Raw genomic sequence first — 18,550 nt, 5'->3', positions numbered from 1 at the left:
TGGCTAGAAGTAAAAAATAAATACAGTATGTGATCTAAACATATGGAATCGATTTTCATCATAGAAACTGATCTTTATGTACTAGTAATTAAATATTACTAAGCGCTTGAGGACGGGCGTTTATTTATAGTTCCGGTTAGGTGACCTTAACGCATTAATGTTTCTCCCCCACTGTATATTTTTACAAACATTATTATTTTACAAAACACATTTTCATTGGAAACACATACACACACAATTCAAATTGTTATTTGATTGTGGTACTATTAATTATGTTTTATTGTTGACGCCTTCTGCGATGGTGATTTATCTACAAGAGATCAGAAGTAAGCAGTGTCAGAGAAATAGAAGGACATTGTAGATTAGAAAATAAGACACCTGGAATGTGATCGAAACCACCAATCTGAACCAATTCACAGATTCACCAAGACATTATATTTTGCTAAATATGTCGTATTACAAATCAAATATTGCCACACATGCTTATTGGCTCCGTCCTCCATTTTCTGGTGCATCCTGTGCAACACGTTGGCATGCTGTTTCATTAACAACACACCACTCAATACTGCATTATAAGTTTGGAGTGAAGACCAGATCAATAACTCTATGAACCCGACAATGTGCAAGCCACTGTCGTCATGTCTTGTTCTGTGGTAGTAAACAATAAAAAAGTGTTTCCTAATGCCCCTTTAAAAAACGCTGCGGTGCGTTCATTGATCACCCTGCCGCAAAGAGCATCTGCCCCGGAGTCGTGATTTATTGATTTCTGGGTTTGTAAGCAGTTCATGCACTCTGACGACCACAAGCAGAGAAAGACGAGACGAGGGCACCGTTGTTCTAGTATGATTGTTTTTTCTCTCATTGTTGTTATGATAAACCTTTATTTTAATCAGGAGTACAGGAATAATGTCAGTCAATTCAGCAAGTTTCATACGACTTTGTTTTGAAATGCAAAATCGGATCTGTATGTATGAGTTCTGTGGTGGTCGAGAGTCCCCATTCCCCTCATCCGCCTCCAGGACTGTACTGTTTGGGCGATAACTTCAGGGATTCTTTTCAATCGTCTTTTTTTTCTTTCTTTTTTTTTTAAAAATCACGAGTAAGGGAATCTATGAACATTGCTGGCGAACTTTATTTTGAAATGCAGGAGGAGGGTTGTGGAGGCGGGCGCCCAAGTGCCGATGTCACCGGACAGGACTGCGGTGGGAAAACCGCGACTGCGGACGCAATCTTCCCCCTCAGGCCGGCCGGTGGGAGGAGGTAGTGGACGGTGTGCGTTTACGGAGGATCGAATCCGCCCGGGACGGGGGTGGCGGTTCGCTGTTGCGGAGCTCGGCCCCAGCATCGCCGCTGCTAAATTCGACACAGAGTCAACATGGAGCTGGAGAACATCGTTGCCAACACGGTTCTGCTGAAAGCACGGGAAGGTGAGGATGGAGATGGCGAATTGACAGCTCCGACCGTCGGTAGGGGGGGCAGAGTGTATGAGGAACAAAGCCCTTGCTCCGTGGTTTAGTGGACTACATCTTTGTAAGACTAGTTAGTTACCCCGTAATGACTCTCTGTTTACGAGCAGTACTCCTTTTGAAAACCGAGTCGTTTAAATTTTGCTCTCGCCTCCACGAACATGGACGGCTACCATAAAACCGTACAATGTACGATCAGATAAATTCACGCCTTGTGATTCATTCGGCATCGATATATGCTGTGCTATTTAAGGTCCCGAATACTATTAAAGCTCAGGTTTTCCAACTGTCACTTACTTTGATGTAGTGCCGATCTCCATTTGAAGACCGATGAAATTCATCGGTTTTCAAATGGAGATCCGCTGTCTCCCGCCAAACATATCTCCTATTTATCTCATGTAATGTACAACCAGACTATTAAGCACCTGGATATGGATGCGGCGCAGAAATACAGTTCTTTAAAGTCCATCATTAATACGTCTTCCCCCGCTTCGTAGGTTTTCCTGTCAGTAACTGCTGAAAGTGCAGGATTCCATTTGAAAACTGACCACTTGAGTCTCCTGTCACAACCCTAATATGTACGCCTCCTATAAACCAATATAATGCACCACCACACTCCGGTATTTAATATAAGATCATCCATTTTGTGTTCTTACCCAGAAGAGAAACACCTCGTTCGTGATTTGACATAATCATAGTGTCATTTGAATTGCTCTAAGATCAACCCATCGAATGTGGGACCTGGCAAGTAAGTATCCGCTTTTTGATTTGGGAGATTAATTTACATTTCGAAATTCCTCTTTCCTGAATGAGTCAAGTGCAAGTCTTGGAACATTGCTGTGGTGCAGAACTCCATTTGAAAACTGAGCAATTTTAAAGTTTCCTGCCACCTTGTTCACACAGTCACTTCCTCTAAATGAATATAACGCACAACCTGGCTGTTTAGTTTGGTTCTTGGTTCAGCAAAGAAATACCGTATTTTTTTTTTTTCCGGAATGACTCAGGTCGGCCGGGTGAAATAGGAGTGTCGCGACTTATCGAGTTTCTCCTGGTTGACGTTGCAGCATCGTCCTGTTGCTTTGCGAAACAGGATGTCGAGAGGGAGCAAATCGTGCTTTGTGGGTACACACGCAATGTCTGATTTGACTCTTTTGTGTCGCGACGACTTTGAGAGGATGTCGGCGGCCTGCGCGTGTATGAACAGAAAGCCGTTTGAGAATCGATTCAATGTCCTTGATATCCTGCTTTAAGTTTTGTACCAGTACTCTCTTTGTCCTCACAGGTAGATAACTTGGCGCCAAAAGTAGAGTGACTTTGTCTTACGGCAGCGTTGTTTTTTTCTACTCGGGTGGAATGAGTTAGAAAAATATTCAAGTTGCTTTTGTCCCCCCCCGTCCTCAACATGGCGATTACGATTAAATGTGCGATTATTTTTCCAAGGTCCTCCAGACTTCTATTTGTTAACGAACACACGCAATACTAGCAATAAAGAATAGCAATAACGTTTCATTACATGCTAGTTGGCCAAAAAGAAAGGTACATAGTCGCGACGTTCACGCTTGTATTTTGCTTTTGGGATTCATTTTACTTGACAAAATAGTTTTAATGCCCCTTTTCCTCCATTACATTGAGCCACATTCCGACCGCTACTTCGTTGTTTTTTTTTTTTTTAAGCTACCGGTTTTATTTGTTGGCGCAATCTATTTGCTTTGGTTTCTCAGAGAGACTTCAGCCTCGGGTGTTGTCACATGACTCTGTTTCACCAATCCGACGTAACCACTAGAGACGTTTGACTCCGTTCCACCAATCAAAAGGAGCCAGGAAGTCACGTGACGGCACACAAAGTCTATAAGGTAAATCTGTGATTACCTTACAGACTACAAAAAAGATCCACTATTTCATGCACTGTCATCTGTCTACAAAAAAAAAAAAAAGTGCCGGCATTTCAGCTTACAAGAATTCCGTAGTCATCAATTTAAGTCAATTTCTTGCGGCTAAATTTGCCTTCATTTGCTATTTTTACATAGTTGGGGCAATATCTGAATTTGTGAGTGCAAACGCTTTGTGGGTGCTGTCGTTTCAAATGATTACATGAAATAATGCATGTCGTGCATTTTTTATCGTCGACTCCAACAGACAATGAGCCGCTTTTATTCCAGCGCGACAGCTGGCTATCTGACTTTTTAGAATGTGTTCATCTGATACATAATAATAAAAACCCGATAAGGAGACCGGCATCGTCTCGTTTTGCCCGAAGGATTGGCAACGATCCCCCGTGCGCCAAATTCATTTCTGATTTCCTGAAAAAAAAAAAAGAGCAAAAACAGCCACTTGTCGTGCTCATCAGATTTTCGAGCGTGTGTTGTAAAAAAAATTTTTTTAAAAGCCTGGCCTGTCAAACAAAACTGGAAGCGCCACCTGGATGCCGTCGCCCCCAGTTCACCTCTTTTTCAGCAACACTTGGCCCGTCGCAGGACGCCATGGCGTGCTTTTCACACACACACGCACACGCACACACACACACACACACACGGAAGCAAAGAACAACCTCGCTTTTGTCTGCAATTCTATGGGCACTTTTTTACCTTTAATGGCGCATCTTGTTTGCATTCAGAGTACAATGCACTCTGTACATCCTCCATCCGTGAGGTACAAATAGCAACCTTGTATTTGATTATGTTCTTCTTTTTGACAGTGCTTTTTTCAGAAACATTTATTTATTTTGTGCATGCAACACTGTGTTTTCTTTTCAACCCCCCCACACACATAATTTTGCTGCTGTAGACTGCAAATTTCCCCAGTGTGGGACAAATAAAGGTTATCTTATCTTATTAGCCAAAAGTGCGTCACAGTTCAATGCCAGCGCCTCTGCTATATCTCGGAATTTTTAGCGATCCTTTTTTGGGTGGGTTTTACAACTAAAAGACACAAGCAGGTCCAAATGTAGCGTTTCGAGCCTTGAGTGTCATACCACGTTTTGCCACAATGTGCTGTGCAACAGCGAGCCGCATACCGGATGAGTGGCAACGTAATAAGGAGCCAGAAGGAGGGGCAGAGAAGGTCCCAAACTGTTACATATTGCACCTTTTGTTGGTCATTATAAAATGATATTTTACAGTACTGTGTTTGATCCAGATCGTATGTGGCACGTATGTAATTTTTCCAGATGCTAGCACCTAACTAGCTAGCATTTTTTTTTTAACTTGGAAATTTGCAACGTTTGTATTTGCAAATTTTAATTTAATTTCTGTCTTTGACTTCGGCGTAACAGATCCTCAACTTTTATTCTGATAGTTTTGATATGGGCGTCAATAAGAAGTGCAGGCATGAAGGTTTTTTTTTTTTTTAAATCAGTGTATCCGATGTTTAACGATCATCGACACAGTTTGATGTCCAGATTTAAAATGTGTTTGTTTGCAGGAGGCGGTGGAAACCGGAAAGGAAAGAGCAAGAAGTGGAAGCAGATGCTGCAGTTCCCCCACATCAGTTTGTGTGAAGAGCTGCGACAAGCCACCGGTAAACTTTTTACAAGATCAATATTTACAAATTCTGATTTGTTTCTTCAAAAACCCCGGGACTTAAACGTAAAACGATTACTCAGATCATGGATTTTTTTTTAAATGCTATTGACCTAATGATAAGCCCGGAAAAGAATTCAAGCGCATCCATTTTGAGTACATTTTAATTCTCAAGAATATTGAACATTAGTATTTAAATGTGGAACAATTACAAAAAAAAAAAAGGTCCTGAGATTGATAATACGATAAAATATTTTAAAAAAACGGTCTCGCTTTGCTAAAATTCCACTTGTACGTTATGACGGGAACCTTCAGCCGTCGCTCCGCATAAGCCTAGAATGCAGGATTATAGAGGAGTTCAAATTCAGTCGTTGTGTTTTCACTCCTTTTCCATTTAAACCTACGAAAACACGTGAGCTGTTTCAAATTGTGCCCACCACCACCACAACTTGTCTCTTTCAAGCAGCAGTCAGTCACGCCGACCGCAGTTTCCTGCACTAGGAGGCCGCGAGGCGCACGCTCTCTCTCTCTCTCTCTCTCTCCTGTCCGCGTAACGTGGGCTCTTCTGCCAGAGGCAGCCATGCAAATGGACTCTGAATTTGAATGAGTCAAATGGCCACCTCATGACCGAGCGAGGCGGGAAGGAAGTGCTTTGAGCGCACAAGAAACGTCGCCCTTTTCAATCTGAACACCCCTCCCATTCCTACTTGCATGTCGAGGTACATCTCGGTGCGTCTGTTATTACGAAAGCTGGAGTATATTACACGCTCTTGAGAAAGAGCCGGCCGGGCAGGAAACCGTCAACTTCCTTGTTGGTAGCTTCTTCTTCTTCTTTCTTTCTTTTTTTTTTTTTTTTTGGAACCGTATGACATCACAAATGTTGCGCAACTAAGAAGCTCTTCAGGTGCATTCCAACTCGCCAGGTGTGAATCTACATTGAACCCTTGAGTAACGGGACACAAAGCCCCACCACATTCTCCGCTCTGTGCAGCTGTTTTTGCATGTTTGTATATTACACCTACCCCCCCCCCCCCCCACACTCCCCTTTCCCTCCCAAAAAATGTCCTTGTGATTGCTATCCTGGATGGAAAATTAGAAAGCAACCCAAGACAACGACAGACTGTGGACTTGACCCCGATTCTCAGAATGGCTGTTGTTGGCCATCAATGACGACTTCAGTGAATTGTGAGGGGACAACGTAGCTTAAAAGTTTTTTGTTCTGGTTTCCCCCGACAGAGAAAGACTACAGCAGCTTGTGCGAGCGGCAGCCCATCGGACGCTTGCTCTTCCGACAGTTTTGCGACACCCGACCCGAGTTGAGGCGCTGTGTCAAGTTTCTGGATGGCGTGGTAAGATTTGACCCCCCCCCCCACCCCCCCGCCCCTGTTTAGTTTGGGGAATGAGTTGCATTCAACATTGTATATTGAAACGTCAAAATGTCAACCTGACAGTATCCTTTTGCCAGACCAAAAGTCTGCTAGCTTAATGCTAACGCATCACGGAGAGCACCAGCGAGGGTCTAATGGAAATTAGCGGAGATTTTATCGGAATTACGCAGTAAAGACCTCGCGCAACACGCACACCGTACAGCCACACATTCAAGGAGAGCGCACGCCAAAAGAGAATTTAACATTGTCTGTTGAAAGAGCAAAACGCCATTGACTATCACGAACAAAAATTAGCCTTGATTGAAGTAGAAACCTTCAAACAAGGAATGGCACACGGAGCGGCAACACGTACAAAGCCAGCATAAAACAACACGCGTAGGTACTTGGGATGTATTCTCTCTGCCCTGTGGGAACGACGCCATTGCTGAAATTTACATCGTCGGGGGGGGGGCTTCTCTGTCTCCGCGTTAATGACACTGCACGTCCCGAGTTGGCTTCAGTGCCGGCGTGCATGTTGCAACACAGTGCGCGCCACGTCCTTGAAAAAGCCACGAACAAAACAATCGGCTATTCAAGTGTCCTTAGACATCTGGTGGGGGAAGCGCATCAGCTCCGTAGCTGAACCACAATTTCAATTTGCTTAAAAACAAAGTCTCTGTCAAAATGGGTCAGCGCGGGTCCAATGTGCATGAAGGCCTTTTTGAAAAGGACACACGTCGTTCACAATCGACTGTTGGGTCTCCGGAAAGCCTGCTCGCCACTCTAAGCTTGGAATCAGACAACCAAGCAGTTCTTCTGTCTTTCTATTTACAAAAACGTATTTTGGAACCAGCTGCTCAGAATGTTGCTGAAATACGGCCAATCGCATTCAATATATTGATCCATCGCCATGAAATGCACCCGCGCCGATTCAATAATGAATGGATCTCTTTTTTTTGACTAGGCAACATTTTTATCGATACGATGAAGTGGAAGCAGTTGCTCGTGCGTCAGCGAGGCTCCAGCCTGACCTTTCGGCTTTAACGGCTCTCAGCAACATGCATTACAGATCCTCCTCGAACCCTTCTCGTTACCACTTCCGGCCCGTCGTGAGAACGGGCCGTTAAAAGGGGAAGGCAAGCGGCGCCTTCTCTTATCACTTAGCGTTGGCTGCGCGGAGGAAGCACTTTGCAGGCTTCCCGGCAGAGTGGGCTTGACAAGTGCCACATGCAGCATCATCGATCCAGCGGCAGTTTTTGCATGCTGCCACCTGCTGGTCATTACGATATTTGTGCCTTTTCCGATGGGAGGCCATTACAGTTTTCTGAGAGTCATATCATTTATATTATTTTTTTTTTTACATAAACTGAAATGAAATAATAATAATGAAAATATATTTTTGGGGGGGGGGGGGGTTGCGTCTTCCTGCTCACGTTACACAGACGCGTGTGCCCCGCAGGCGGAGTACGAGGTGGCGCCGGACGAGAAGAGGAAGGAATGCGGTCAAGAACTCATCGACGCCTTCTTCAATCCAAAGGTCGAGCTCCAAAGTCATCTCCAAAGTTTTGTCTCTTGCTCTGTCGCAATCGGGATTTTTTTATTATTTTTTTTTCCCAAATGGGTTTGGTCCACATTGTGGAACACGATATCTTGACACTTCCCAAGATGTATTTTTGGTTTATTGCTAAATTGCATCAGACTCATGATGTACTTATCAATATTTCACCACGATAGACAGACAGAAATTCGCTCCTGTGCCGAACGTGAACCAAAAATCCCGAAGAGTCCACATTGACCCTTGCGGAAATTTGGTGTGAATCTTGCGTATCCGATTTGTTGTGAACTTTGCGCACGACAGTCGGAGGACCACGTGGTGGAGGTGGACGAGAGCACGGTGGCCCGCTGTGAGGAGGGCCTGCAACAGGAGGCCTGCAAGGAGCTTTTCAAGGACTCCACCAAGTAAGAGCACACCCGTGCGATGTTATTATTATTATTATTATTATTATTGTGTTCATTTTTTGGGGAGGTGGGGGGGGGGGGTGAATCCAAATAGCAGCAAGCACCACTGCATTGAAACAGCATTTGAGGGCAATTGAAGTGCGGGATGTCCTTGTTTCTTGTTGTTTTAAGATCCACTTTTACTTGGCGCAAGTATTCAAAAAGGTCGTCTGTATTTTGTTTTTTTGATTGTTTCTGGTACTCAACACTGCGCGTATTTTCCTTGCAGATCGATCCACGACTTCCTGAGTGTGGCGCCCTTTGGAGACTACCTCGAAAGCATGTACTACAACAGGTTCCTCCAGTGGAAGTGGCTGGAGAGGTAATACAGTAGCGCCGTGCCGCTCGCTCCCTCCCCACCGACGTCATATTTCCCCAAAAATAAAACAAGACACGGGCGGTCCGAGCCGGCAGACGAGGTGCATCGCGTCGGAGCTTTTGAAGTAATTAATAAGGAAGTGAAGTGAGATAAAGTGTTGGAGCAGACCTGCGGAGGCACGTCGTTCACGTCAGGACGCGACCAACTTATCTTTGTCAACGCGCCCTGGGAGTAGAGCGCGCTGAAATAGTCGTCCTTGTCTCTTGACAAGGAGAAAAGAAATAGTCAACATTTCGGTTTGAATGGATTTCTGTCGTTGTAAAGGTCTCTCTTGTTTTTTAAACTGCAGATGGCGTGCGAACAGTGGCATGACTGTGCGCGTGTTTTTGTTTGTTGCGTTTTTCCAGGCAACCAGTGACAAAGAATACGTTCAGGCAGTACCGAGTTTTAGGGAAAGGAGGATTTGGTGAGGTAAGTCATCGCAACCAAAACATTCTGATAGGGCTGAATGGAATGTTTTAGTATATAATGTCAATTAAATGAGATATCCTTAAAATGTTCCAAATAATGATCGTGGTACATACAGTAGAGAACACATAAATATTAAATGATTCAAAGAAAGCGTTGTCCTGTGCTATCAAATAAATACAAAACATTGAGTTTGAAGAATTGACGTTTGGCTTTTCCACGTCCAAAATATATAAATAATTTAAATGCGTATTTTATCCATCCATATTCGAATCCGCTCATCCTCACAAGGGTCGCGGGCGTGCCGCGACCTACCCCGGCGGTCTTCGGGCAGTGGGCCGGCGACACCCTGAACCGGTTGCCAGCCAATCGCAGGGCACACATAAACCTACAACCATTCGCGCTCACAATCGCACCCGGGGCCAATTTTGAGCGTTCGATCAACCTGCCGCGCATGTTATTGGAACGTGGGAGGAAACCGGAGTACCCGGAGAAAACCCAAGCAGGCACGGGGAGAACATGCAAACCCCACAAAGGAAAGCCGGAATCGAACCCTGCACTTCTGCGCTGTGAGGCGGCAGCTGTTGTGTGAAGCATTTGTGCGTGTCTGTCAATCCAAGCTCCCGTTCATCCACCGCGTTGCACTTTCCTTGACATGAAGGATATCGATGTCCGTATAGACGCCAACGAACTTGCCCGAAAGCGTGTTTGACCCCTCAATGAGTTATCTGTTCCTGGTGGGGGATTTTATTTTTTATTAATGGACAAATGAGAAAAGGCTACAATGGACGCACTGTTACGCATCCCGACCAAAGAGAGCATATTCTTCGCTCGTGGCTAGCTATTTATAAGCAAATCCCCCCCCCCCCCCCCCGGCTTTCACTCAAGTCCCTTTATCGACACGTGCACACGCATGAAAATAAAACTGAATCACATTTATGTGCCCGTGTCTGTTTTCCGGTTTAAAGGATTCAGCGCTTGCCCTCATTAGGAGGAGCTGGTGCCTGTCCCAACGGATTGTTGGCGAGAGGAGTGGCACACGCCCACCCGGCCAATTTTGGTGTAAGAAGTGGGATAAATCATCACTAAACTAAGTACAGGACATTTAAGTACAGTTCAGTTGTGAATAACGTTTCCCCACAATACATTTACTTGAAGTCTTTTCGAAAGTCTTTTTGGGTACTATTTTTGGTTTTTCTGAAGAAGTCTTGTTTTGCAGGTGTGTGCGTGTCAGGTGCGGGCCACGGGGAAAATGTACGCCTGCAAGAAGCTGGAGAAGAAGAGGATCAAGAAGCGCAAAGGCGAGTCCATGGCGCTGAACGAGAAGCAGATCCTGGAGAAAGTCAACAGCCGATTTGTGGTGAGCCACCGGATGGACTTGCACTTTTGGAGCCATTGCCGCGTTGTACCCGAACGAATTCAATTCGGCAAAACCTCATTCGGCAACCCGAGCCGCGGAGCCTCGCGCAGCCGCACGCGCCATCAAAATGTCAAGCGAAAAACTACAGTCCGTTTTTTGTTTTAATTCCTTATTTTAGAAAAGAGCAACAATGGAGGAAACTCCAGTCATGTTAGGTTAATAGCTCACAGCGAGATATCATTCAAAAATATGAATAAAGATTTTATTGTATTGTACATACAATAAACAACGATGAACTAGTTCATTTTGGGAACAGTGAACTGAGTTCAAAAATTTGGAGTGATGGTTTATGTTATTAAAATGAATGCAATGAACTTAGGACTAGCCCCCCCCCCCCCCCAAGACGGAGTTCATCCCCGGGCAGACAATGCGCAAACATATCACTCTTGTCTCTCGCATGGTCTCGAGGAAAAAGTGAATTAGCCGCTGCAGCAAGACTCGGGGTGTACGGTGCGGCGCCAGCTAGAGCAAAGGATACTGAAACACGGCAGGCTAATGTTAGCATGACCACAAAGAAAACATAAGGGGCCGCTGCAGAAAACCGGATATACCAACGAGAGATGGAGCAATTGAAAAAAAGAGTTGTGCCAGTCGCAGTCGTGCGAGTGACAACCCAATCAAAAATGTTCCAGGTGTCCCTCAGGAATGCATGCCCGAGCCATTTCTATTCCCTCCATACGTGATCTCCTGATGGACGACGCTAATGATCTGGCCCGGTTTTCCTCAAAGAACTCACTCACTGGCACTCACACAGCATTTGTTTTACACGATCCTGCAAACAAATTGCTCTTGTTCACGGCGTGGTCACAAGTAGAAAAAGGAAAGAGAGTCCTTTTGTCGCTTCACTTTGCCCTTTTAAAATTTTGCATTAATTGGTTCTGGTGGGCTGCAACCTATAGCCTGGGGCCTCCTGGTAGTTAGATGGGCATAATATCATGACACAAAGCGTCTCATTTATTCTTTTGTTTTTGAATTCAGGTTGGGGCATCGTGCATATTTTTGCAACTGAAAATTCCCATCTGTCGTAACATGTCGGGCACATGGTGATGTCAACATTCCCCGAGGATCAATAATTACATTTCTAAAATGATTCCATAGCTGCACCGCAGAGACTAGCGATTATTTGCATACAAGCGGCTAAAGGTCCATTTTTCCCAAAACGTTCTTTCCACTCGTCTTTTCCAGGTGAGCTTAGCGTACGCCTACGAGACCAAGGACACTCTGTGCCTGGTTCTGACGCTCATGAACGGCGGCGACCTCAAGTTCCACATCTACCACATGGGCGAAGCGGGCTTTGACGAGAGGAGGGCCGTCTTCTACTCGGCCGAGATCTGCTGTGGTCTAGAAGACCTGCACAGGGAGCAAATCGTCTACAGGTGAGGGCGTGCCCCAACCTAACCCATACCCAACCTATTTATTATTATTTTTTTTTTTGTGTGTGTCTTATGTTCATTTGCCGTTTCTTCCCTCGCAGGGACCTGAAACCTGAAAACATCCTGTTGGATGACTATGGTAAGTTGGCGCATTTATAGACCGGGGGACACTCAACGTACAGGTGTCGCACGCACGCCAAGCGAAACGCGACTGAACTCACGCAGGGCACGCGAGGCTTGGCAACCGTTTTCATGAGTGGCCCGAACAACAATACCGAACCATGTTTAGAATTCTGTGGACAGCTACTCAAAAGTTACTTTCCACTACATGGAACCCCCCCCCCCCAAAAAAATAAATTCCGATGTAGGTAATCATAATTCTTGCATGAAAGGGCTAATTAAATTTTGAAGTGAGCGAATGTAACTTTTCAGTCGTTAAACAAAAGCAAACAAACAAAAAAATATTTATTTATTTTTTTATTTTTTTAAGGACACATCAGGATATCAGACCTGGGTCTTGCCGTTCACGTACCAGAGGGCCAGACCATACGGGGCCGGGTGGGAACGGTAGGATACATGGGTAAGAAGAACTCACTCACATTTGGGAAACTCCAAGGTCATCCCTGGTGGTGTAAAGCTCTCTTGGCATTTTGTGCCCCCCCCCCCCACCACCCCCTCCCCTGAAGCTCCGGAGGTGGTGACCAACGAGTGCTACACGTTCAGCCCCGACTGGTGGGCGCTGGGCTGCCTGCTCTACGAGATGATCGAGGGCCAGTCGCCCTTCCAGCAGAGGAAAAAGAAGATCAAGAGGGAGGAGGTGGAGCGGCTGGTGAAGGAGGTGCACGAAGAATACTCGGGGAAGTTTTCGGAGGAGGCCAAGTCGCTTTGTAAAGCGGTGGGTGGCTGGACAGCCCAGCGGGGGCCCGCACACAAAACCCGCCGGCTTCTCCCGATAGATGCCATTGTGTGTTATCTGATCTCAGTTTTCCGATCATTTGCTTTTTCCACGAACAAAGAGCAAAAAAAATAATAAAGACATTCTCAATGTCGTTGCGTAGGTGCACCCTGCTTTCTTCCAGTTTTTACACTTTCATTTGGTTCCCAGCTGCTGGCGAAAGACCCCAGGGAGAGACTGGGCTGCCAGGGAGACGGCGGCGCTTCAGAAGTCAAAGCACACCCCATCTTCCACTCCATCAATTTCAAACGGCTGGAGGCCGGAATGCTGCCGGCGCCTTTCATTCCCGATGTGAGTCCTCCAAATTCAGAAGGTGTTGTGTTTGGGGTTGCACCAACCTGACGTACTCCCAAAGTTTTAAGGTTACAAGCGCAATGTTGAATGATCTTTCTCAGTGGATGAAACGCTATTAAAGTGCTTAATGTTGGTGGGTTCAACGATTCATCTCATTACAAATTATATCAGCGTTTTTGTTTTTTTCACCTATCCATCGTTTTAGATGTTCAACACTGTTATGTCGCATGTTACAGCCACAGGCCATCTACTGTAAAGACGTGCTAGACATCGAGCAGTTCTCCACCGTGAAAGGCGTGGAACTCGAGCCCAAAGACGAGTCCTTCTATAGCAAAGTGTCCACGGGCAGCGTCTCCATTCCCTGGCAGGACGAGGTGATTATTAAAGAGGATTACCAAGATAATTACAAAAAGTACGTTTTTTTTTTAAATCTTTAAAACGTTTTAAAGGCTTTTTATTATTTTTTGCCTGCAGATGATCGAGACGGAATGTTTCTCAGAGCTTAATGTTTTCTACCCGGACGGTATGGTTCCCCCGGACCTGGATTGGCGAGGACAACCCTCTCCGCCCCCGAAACAGGGACTCTTGCAGCGGCTATTTGGCAGACAGGTGGGTGAGCGCAGTTATCAAGCCTGGTAGAGACGATTTTGAGCCCTAACCAGGGTAATGCTAGGTTGGAATTTTCATTACAGTCAGTTTTTATTTCGTTTAGACTTTTTTTTTTTTTAACTTTGTTTTTAGCTTGTCAATATTTTTTGGAATATTCGTTTTATATCTAGAGTACAGTGTAACATTAAAAAAAAAAGGTCAGTAGGTGTTATGGAAGAAAGTAAACTACAATTCTCAAATGACTCTTCAGACTTCTTCCTGTCTGACATTCATTCATTTTTATTTTAAAAGGGTTTTGGTTTCTGATTTTTTTATTTCATAAATGTTTTTCCTCCCAAATTAAGTTATTTCATTAGTTTTCGTTCACCATCATTCAAACTTGTTGAAAAAGCGTTGCCATGTGTTCCATATGCCGCGTTGTCTTACTTCCTGCTCAACTCTACCGCCCCCCGCAGGAATGCTGCGGCAACTGCAGTGACAGTGACGACGAGCCAACCAGGCTGTGACACACACTGTATGGGCACGCACACGCACTATATTTGTTTACAACCTTTTGCACATTTCTATTTGAAAGATAGTCGACCTCTAAATATCCGAATGTATTTTCATCATAGCCATAATAATAATGATGTGTTTTATTATTATTATTATTTAAAAAAAAAAATAAAAATCACAGCGAGAGCAGTTGGAACAATCATCTGCTGGAAAATAAAAGAAGTGCCTTGCTGGAGGGCACTCGCGACAGTAATACTTAGTACAGAGGGCAAAGCCTTCCTCCATTGTCCAGGGAATAAAACGAGTTACTTTTGACTCTGCTGTGACCAACTTTACTTCGCTTTTACTCTGTGTGTCTTTTATTTTTGAATTCACGAAAAGACCTCAAAGTGAAGCCCTCAGATGTTTTTTGGTTATGTTTTTTTTCTTTTTCTCAACACAGAGAAAATGGCCTCCACTTGATGTACTATACGATGGATGCAACTGTACAGAATGTGTATATTAAAAATAACAAACAGTGAGCCCCCGTTGATAGCGGGGACTATGTTCCAGAGCCACCCGCAATCTGTAAAAATGTGTAGAGAGAGAACTTCTTTATTGAGTTTTACGCCTTCCCCACCCTGCTTTCAACACATCTAGACTTTGTAAAACATATTCCAACTTATTAAAACACACGTTTTAAAGTATTCCTCGGTGCCTCCTGTCACTCTCATTGTCGCAAAACGTGAGAACGTCTTTGACGACGAGCACGATGCAGACTGGAACGACGCATACGGATCCAGTTCGGCTGTTCTACGTTAAGGAAGTTTGCTTGGCGGCGGCGGATCATTTTCAGTGGGAACGAGTCGTCCTGCTGGGCCTCATCATGGCGGCGCAGACGCACGCGGACGCCGAAATGAACGGCAATTACACGGCGGGACGCTCAAGTGTGCAAATGAAGCGAGAGGCTTTCAGGCCTCAGCGGGGCTTCGCACGCTTTGGGAAGAAAATCTTCGCGGCACCGACGACGGTTAGAAAGCTTCTCGTGTATTTTGACACATGGAGATACAAGATCGTATTGTTAGTACCGGTATTAAATCATAAAATGTATTATTATTTGTAAATAACTAAACACCTGATAACTGAACTTTGATGACATCAAAACTTCATTTTTTTTTTTTAATTGATGTAGAAAAAAAGTGTCATACCACACGGCTTTCTCTGCCAAGTAAAATGTGTGGTTTGTTTTGAATGTAATCAAAATAAAATTCCGCATTTATAATCATATTAAAGTTGAATCGCTTTGAAACACATCAAAATGTGGCGATCGTATTACTTAGACTCATTTTTCGATTATGAAAAACATTTTTGTTGATAAAAATGGCTTCTTTTTTTTTTTCTCTGTACTACCTAAGCTCCGAAACGGACACAAACTTCACAAAGCATTTAAAAAAAAAAAAATAAAAATTCAAAATCTAAATAATCTCATTGCATTGCTACAAAATCAGCAAATATGCAAAAGAATTGTTTGTTGGCAGCAAACACGAAGCAACGTTTTCAGTTGCATTTGGAAGATCTTCGTCTAAAAGCTCACGTGAGCATTTCGTTTCTGCCATTGGAAGCGGACACTTCATGTGCTCTTATGGCCGACTGCTCTTTGAGCAAACATGCTGGTGTCATCATCATCATCTTCCTCCCTTTCATCCTCTCCTGTTGTTGCCACGACAACTCAAAGTAACGGAAGCGTCTCGATGAAAGCGCCGCGTAACCAATCGATGCGCCCGTACAGTAAAAAGGCCTGGCGCTTGCCTTCTGATTTCTGTCGTGTTCCGATGTGACGACCGACCAACCCATCCGGTGTAGGAAGGCATTCGGGGAGCCAGGAGGCTTGGGGTGGCTTCGGTTATCACCATCAAACACGGAACGGCTGTCGTTAAGTCAAGTGCGGGTGGTCCCCGGACTTAGCTTGGGGGGGTTCGATAGTTTTGGGCCAGTCAAAAGCAGCGGCTTGATTGTGACATGCAGTCATTTTTCAGCTCAAGAAAGTCCCCTAGCTTAATGCTAACAGATAATTCCAAACACATTGGAGAAGCTAACAGAAATTAGCATACATGTTGTTTTGATTGTAAACCTTTGAACAACGGCTACTCCTTGAACAACACAGAGCAGCAGCACACGCACACGCACACAAACGGCGCACAAAACAAAAACTCGACGGCTCGAGTAGCGATTATTTTAATCATTGTTAACCCTCATTCATTTGCAATATTTAAAGAGGGATTGCGGGTGCGTTTGCTTTCAAGTAGAAGCTAAATTAAGTTGAGAATGTTAATTTGAGTGCGGCACAGAAAATAGATGCACGCTGAGGTATGTTGCAATGAAAAGCACCACCATGAACTATGAAAACACACATGATAAACACCAAACCTTTACTGAAATAAAGTTGACTTACCTTGAGACGAACTCAGCTGGACTGACCTTTGACCTTGGAGCGCGGCGAGTGAGCACGTCACTTCGATTGTTGTTTTGTCGAGGCACGGACAAGGACGAACGTTGCTCTTGGCGCATTTGTACAGTCTGGGCCGACCCTTCCAATTGGACAAAGAAAGAAGAAATGGCTTTAGAGAAGAGCAAGATGTTGCTCTTGTTATTGCACAGATTTGTTTTTATTTGTGGAACCCCCCCCCCCATTCAATTGTTTTTTAACTTGAGCTCCCACATTTTTGAGGAAATTCCTGGTTTATTTGCGCTTTTTTTTTTAACCTGGCAATTAATTATTTGCAGATTTTCACGATTAGCCGGAGGCTCAGTTAGTGAATAGCAAAAATGTATGAATAAGTGACGCTCCTCATCAGGGGATGGGCTAAAGAAAAAAAAAACCTCAAATAAGTTGGGGTTTTGGTGAACAACTGGGATAAAAATAAACTCAAATAAAACCTGCCAAGATGTGAATTTGCCAATGCGCATGCCTGAACATGTGGCGGCCCATTATATCGCTTGCCCCCCCCCCCCCCCGCCCCCATTCTTGACATTTGAATGAAAGACAACTCATGGCAAAAAAAGACAAACGAGAGCAGTGACTCCAAGTGGATGACTAAGTGGCGTAAGGTTCGGTAGGAGCAATCGCGGCCATTGTGAGCAATACTCACGCGTCGGTCACAAGATGCGGTGGGCGAGCGCTAAAGGTGCTAGCAGCGTCTAGGCGCTTCGTCAGTGACTCAATTCTTAGCTTAAAAAAAAAACGCGTTAGAACTTTTTCACTTCCGTTACGTGGACAGTCTTTTTTTTTTTTTTTTAGCACACAATAAGTGGTTGACCGTTCCGGTGGAAGAATTTGACTTTTGTTTGAGGGAGGTTGGGGTTGCGTGGCCCTGCAATATTTTTGGTGGGCTAACGTGTGTGTGTGTGCTTCACTTAACTCATTCACTCCCAAAGACGTTTTTAAACGTCTTTTCAGACTTGGTCGAGAATTGGCTGGTACTGAATGAGTTAAAGGTTGTCCCTGTTGATGGCAGGAAATATGACGTCAAAATGCTAATTGGCAATTGACAATTGGCTCTCAATGAATTTGGGGACCATAACCGGAGTGTGCCTTTGTGTTCCTGTTTTTACACCAATGTGCAGAACCACCAGTAAAATGAGGCCTATATTTTACAGGTTTTCTTTTCCTTCTCTAGCACATCAAGTTTTCATGAGCGTCAAAATATAGTCCCGACTTAATATCTGAAGTCATGTAACATTACATTTGGTATGAGCGAAGGGTTTCGCAACTCGTGCTCGTTCGGAGACGAGTTCATTTGCGTGGAGGTTTTGAGTGAAAAATAAATTGCCACGACGGAATGAACAGACCGATCTTTATGACGGAAGGACAACGGCGGCGGTGTTCAGCACCGACAAACGACTGTCAGCGAAGGGCCGTCAACGGTGTCAGCGAGCGCGCCTTTACATCTTGAACGTGTATGAGGAAAAAAAAAAACACATCCGAAGCTTCACAGTGGCCCGCGTTCCACTCATGGGCAGCCGTCTTCTTTTCATCCTTGTTTCACTTTTCACACGCTTGAGGAAATCCCCCCCCCCCGCCCCCCCCCCCCCCCCCCACACACAACAAAAGACGATGTACCCATCAGAACTACAATCCGACCCGTTGCTAACCAAAATAGCAGCAGGCCACCAAAGGCACGTAAACGCTCTTTCATATTAATCCAAGTTCCCATCTGCGTCCGTCGTATTCAAGAATAAACATCGGGGTATCACAAAAATAGCAACATCCCACTGGCGTGGGGGAATGA

At 44.7% G+C, this 18,550-nt stretch overlaps 1 protein-coding gene across 3 annotated transcripts; it reads left to right on the top strand.

Annotated features, from left to right (window-relative positions):
* Window positions 1–1,033: 1,033 nt before the first annotated feature.
* grk6 (G protein-coupled receptor kinase 6) lies at window positions 1,034–14,968 on the top strand. Of its 3 annotated transcripts, XM_086130754.1 has the most exons (17): window positions 1,040–1,427; window positions 3,188–3,319; window positions 4,887–4,982; window positions 6,221–6,333; window positions 7,811–7,888; window positions 8,210–8,310; window positions 8,579–8,671; window positions 9,076–9,139; window positions 10,356–10,496; window positions 11,742–11,932; window positions 12,031–12,068; window positions 12,420–12,509; window positions 12,616–12,824; window positions 13,035–13,175; window positions 13,415–13,552; window positions 13,653–13,787; window positions 14,243–14,968. In XM_086130754.1, exons 3-17 carry the CDS (start codon window positions 4,931–4,933, stop codon window positions 14,291–14,293), a joined length of 1,635 nt encoding a protein of 544 aa, XP_085986880.1. In that variant the 5' UTR covers window positions 1,040–1,427; window positions 3,188–3,319; window positions 4,887–4,930; the 3' UTR covers window positions 14,294–14,968. The 3 variants fall into 3 exon arrangements, with proteins under 3 accessions (XP_085986879.1, XP_085986878.1, XP_085986880.1); XM_086130753.1 differs by lacking the exon at window positions 3,188–3,319 and having other exon boundaries at window positions 1,034–1,427; window positions 12,616–12,767; XM_086130752.1 differs by lacking the exon at window positions 3,188–3,319 and having other exon boundaries at window positions 1,039–1,427.
* The last annotated feature ends 3,582 nt before the right edge of the window (window positions 14,969–18,550 follow it).

The sequence above is a fragment of the Hippocampus guttulatus genome, chromosome 15, assembly GCF_054856545.1.
Source record: "Hippocampus guttulatus isolate MCC_2025c chromosome 15, RoL_Hgut_1.0, whole genome shotgun sequence".
In the NCBI taxonomy this organism is placed as follows: Eukaryota; Metazoa; Chordata; class Actinopteri; order Syngnathiformes; family Syngnathidae; genus Hippocampus; species Hippocampus guttulatus.
This window is presented reverse-complemented; position numbering and strand designations above follow the sequence as displayed.